This window comes from Parasteatoda tepidariorum, chromosome 8, assembly GCF_982258835.1.
Source record: "Parasteatoda tepidariorum strain Cologne lab strain chromosome 8, Ptep-v5.0, whole genome shotgun sequence".
NCBI lineage: Eukaryota > Metazoa > Arthropoda > Arachnida > Araneae > Theridiidae > Parasteatoda > Parasteatoda tepidariorum.
Genome location: NC_141762.1, coordinates 42,931,259 through 42,936,022, shown reverse-complemented (window position 1 = coordinate 42,936,022; position 4,764 = coordinate 42,931,259). Strand labels below are relative to the sequence as shown.

The 4,764-nt window shown below is 30.0% G+C and overlaps 1 protein-coding gene across 1 annotated transcript in view; it reads left to right on the top strand.

Moving 5' to 3' along the window:
* Positions 1-2,771: 2,771 nt before the first annotated feature.
* LOC107456734 (pyrokinin-1 receptor) overlaps positions 2,772-4,764 on the top strand; it is a 107,272-nt gene continuing 105,279 nt past the window's right edge. Inside the window, exon 1 of the mRNA XM_016074690.4 lies at positions 2,772-4,046. Coding sequence (XP_015930176.2) covers positions 3,242-4,046 — 805 coding nt within the window. The 5' untranslated portion in view covers positions 2,772-3,241. The remainder of the gene's footprint in view (positions 4,047-4,764) is intronic.

Below are 4,764 nucleotides of genomic sequence, written 5' to 3'. Positions count from 1 at the left end.
TATGGTTTCTTTTTCTTTTCGTTGTACAGTGCACAAAAATAAATAAATAAATAAATAAAAAATAAATGGACCACCCAAAATAAATTTTGATCCAAAGATCGGATCATCATGTTCAAGGATTTTATTTCAATTGTTCTAGGTTTAAAATACGAAATCAGACACAAAAACGTACTTTCTCTGAATAAACAAAATTTTTTATTCACAGATTCAGATTTCCGACCCTCAAAATGTAGGGGATAGCCGCAATTTTGAAATATATGGTACCAATAGTTGAGTCAGAAGAGCCCTCCAAAGTTTGGACCCCTGCCTATTTCACCAAATCTCCAGAACATATTAAGAACACCTCCAAAACATTTATTTAATTAAAAAATTTTTGCACACAATTATAAAATTCGTTTATCCATACATAAAACCAAAAAACTACTTTCAGTCGAATAGTTTTTGAGAAATCGAATTTTAACAATACAACTTCTTCAAAATTTGATTTCCCCAGAATTTTTGGAAGGAAGTATTCAGAAACTCCTGAAATTTTTATCAGATTTGATTAAATTCAATAATATTAAAGGTGTCTTTCAACAAATAAGAATGCTTGAGAAATAATTAGCCGCATTAAAGCAGCATAGTTTAAACTGTTTTAAACGCTTTTTTGTTGAAAAAATCAATTATTATTATAATAAAAGTCATAAGCTGCAGTTCTATCTTAACCTTCCGGTGGTCAAGCATAGTCGCATTTCAATTTACACCGTTCTCTGCGTTGTGTGATTAGATAGTCAAGATTGCGAGATTCTAGATAATGTAATGAGTCAGCTTTTGATATGCACTTGTCACCGCATTGTAAAGCCACGCAATTCATACGAAATGAAGTAATCCCGCACATTACAAAGCTAGTTTATAGACATTTATGTGCGTAGTAATTCATATATTGTCCTGAAATCTTCTAACTGCAGAAACGGTTTATAGGCAGAAACAGTGAACATGAGACAACGATAGCCCAACGATTTTGCATTTGCGAAGCCACCAAAAGATGAAATTCAGTTATCGCCATGTACCTTACATCATATTTCACTTAAAGTAAACATTGCATATGTATATGTACGCTAAAACAATTGATAATCTTCAGATATGTATGATAAGAGTAATCTCACAAAAATATTCATTTAATATTTAAATCAAATACCTATATATTTATAAACTTAATCTTTAAGGCATTAAAAAGAGCAAATAAAAAAAATTACTTTCAGACTAATAAAAGTTGTTTAAAATCTGTTTGTCAAAGTAAAAAGGATGGAGAGGATGTTTTTTGACGTTCAAACATGTTATTTTTAGCCTGGAAACTATCACCTAACACTTCAGTTTCTTGTAAGATAACCGTTGTTTTTACCTGAAAATAGAGAAACATCGAGGAGCGAAAAATAAAAAGTGTTTATGAGTAACTCAATGAATAGTAAAACGAATTCGTTTAGTGGAACGAGTTCGTTTTTCAATGCTCACCACCTAAAGTATCTTTTTTTTTTAAATTTTTTTTATTTAAATTTAATGACGTTAATTAAATAATTTATAAACAGTGCTTGGATCAATGTAAGTTCTTGGATAAATATAATAAGCATGTGCTTGGATAAGTATAATAAGTAGACATTTTTTCAAATTCTTAATAAAGGTGATTTTAGAGAAAATAATCATAAAAATAATCATTCAGACAATACGATTTTTTTTGTATATTATGCTTTTCTGCATTAATGTAAAGTGATAATCGAGAAACAGTGTCACGGTACAATTTAATATATATTTGTTAGCTTTGGAAAAAAAAGTTTGGCTGATCTCCCTCTTGTCCTAAGACATTTTTATGATAATGTCTAACAAAAGTATTAGCAGATTAAAATTATAAAATACTGAAGGCAGAAATAAAATTTTCGAAAATGCGTGAAATTCTGATTTATACAAATAAATTATAATTAATTTTAAAAGCAACAAATAACTGTCTATTTCAGCATATAATTGTAAGACCAAAAAATACATTTTTGAGCAACTATTCAAAGCATGAGAAATAAATCACAAATGCTACAAACTCAAAACTGTCATAAAAATAGCTCTATATTCTCTGAAAAAAGTATATATATATTCTTGTAAATGGCTAAAATTTAGAAAAACAAACATTTTTGTACATAGATATACATACAAGAATGTTTGTTTTTCTATATTTTAGCCATATAAAAGAATTTTAAAGTGTGGGATGTGGGCATGTTTTGTTTTGGCTCATGCAACTCGCACCACTATCCATTTTTTTAAAAATTCTTTTTGTACAAAAAATAATTACATTTGAGTTTTTTTGATAAATTATCTGTCAAATGCTTTATTCATGAGTTGATATGCTCTAGTCTTGTTTCTTCTAAATGCCAATCAGAAAACCACAATCATTGGGAAAAAAATTAAATTCGACTTAAATTACTTCGTCCGTGGTTATAATAAAAAATAAATCAAATTATATAAAGTGTCGGAATAAGACCCAACTTTTCAAGGTTCGTTTAATTTAGAGTCATGTTCCTTGTCATTCAAAAATAATTATGCTTGAAAAAAAAATACGAGTAACTGATTGCTTGCCTCCTCTTTTTAAGTTTCTCAGTTCTTGTACTTTTAATCATTTCGGATTTGTTTTCACTGTCAGGACTTTAAACAAAGCTTGTTTGACTGTAGATTGACAAGTTTAAATGAAGGGAAGAAAGTTTTTGCTCCCCTCAAAGAGGGCGCTGAAAGCGAGGGGAGATGCTTTCGGAGTAGCAAGAGTAGAAACTCCTGGTCGAGAGTTAACCGTCGGATATCCCGGAGTCGCGTAGAATAGATATTATTCTGGAAGGCAGTGGGAGAAGTAGGAAAAGCAACAGTTTCTAAGCAAACAAGAGATAAGAATAATCGTTTGCTTTAATGAGACTATCGTTTGGTTTAATTACTTTTATCGCTTGTTTTAATTAGAGTTTTTCATCTGCTTTTTTGAGAGAAAAATTAAATTATTTTTTCGTAGAAAAATATTAATCAGTTTTAAATGTAAAAGAATGCATGCGCTAATTATGCTGCGTAGCGTTTTCAAACTTATATGCATGCATTCATTTTATCAGTTCGGCTTTAAAAAATTAAATTAAGCGATGTAATGATTTCAAAATTTTCAATAGTTTAAATTTAGTAAAAAAAACGGAGATTTTTTTAAACTTTTTTCCTATTTGAAAAAAGAACAATAATAATTTGAAGGATGGAACAAGATTATTATTATATAAACCCCAACTCTACTTATGACTCAAACTTCAGCAACTGCGACAACACGACAATAGAAGAATGTCTTTTAGGTCCCCAGCGTGACCCTTTGACTACAGTCATACCAATGACTTTAGTTTATGGTGTTATTTTAACAACAGGTGTTATCGGAAACCTATGCACTTGCACTGTCATTGCAAAAAATAGATATATGCACACTGCAACAAACTATTATCTATTCAGCTTGGCGGTATCTGATTTACTTCTTCTTGTTCTGGGACTTCCACAAGAGATATACCAACTTTGGTACAAGTATCCCTACATATTCGGACAATTATTCTGCTTCATTCGTGGCTGGACATCGGAAATGTGTACCAATGCATCAATCTTGACCATTACAGCGTTTACAGTTGAAAGATACGTTGCGATTTGCCATCCATTCCGTGCGCAAACTATGTCCCACCTGCCTAGAGCAGTGAAGACAATAATACTTATTTGGATTGCTGCAGCTGTCTTGGCATTGCCAACTGCCCTCCAATTTGGGATCAAGTATGAAATAGTTGGTGAGCAGATTCTTTGGGGCACTGCCCTTTGCAGCGTCATCAGTCCTTTTCCTCATATTTTCGAGGTATCTACATTTGTGTTCTTTGTATTGCCCATGGCGTTGATCTCTGTACTGTATATATTTATTGGGATTCGCTTGCGACAAGTAAGCATTGGAAACCACAGCGACAGCATAAACGACTGCAATATGTTGTCGAAGCAGAAAATTAACTCCCGGAAATCAGTAGTGAAAATGCTCGGTGAGTATTATTTTATTCCATTTACTTAATATCGTGTATGCTGTTATAACTATATACTTTTTTCTTCTTTTATTTAATAAAAATTTCTGACTCGTTTTAATGATACAATTTCCATGAAATTTTTGGGAAAATGCATTTGTTTTGAGAGTTTGATGAAAAAATAACCTGTTATAATTTGAATGTAAAAGTTAATTCAGTTTAAAACCGAGGTAAAAAGCATCTTTTATGAAAGATAAATATTTGTTTTCAAGTTTAATTTACCAGTATGGTATAATATATTATAAATATTTTTTCCAGAAAAAATATTTTTAAATAAGTGGAAGAAATTGAAATCTCTTTTATAACCAAAAATGAAATCTTCCATCACGGAGTTATAATTAAAAGTTATACTTATAATGCTTAATTTTTCGGTGAGAAAAAAATATTTCTTTTTGATTTCTTCTTTACTTCATTGGCTTATTATATTGATTGTTATTAATATAGACTGAGGCATAAAACTTTTCTATTTGGGCATTATTTCGTTACTTAAAGATAACAAATTCTTCAACATATTTATTTAGTAATGTTAATGTTTGTTTTGAAAGAAAAAAAACACAACTTAGTTAAGATTAGATTCAATATTTCATCTTAATTCAATATTTTTGTAGATATTGATGCTTTCTTGATACAAACTAATTTGCAGAAAGTTTACTTAAATTGTATTTTTAATTTTTTTGGA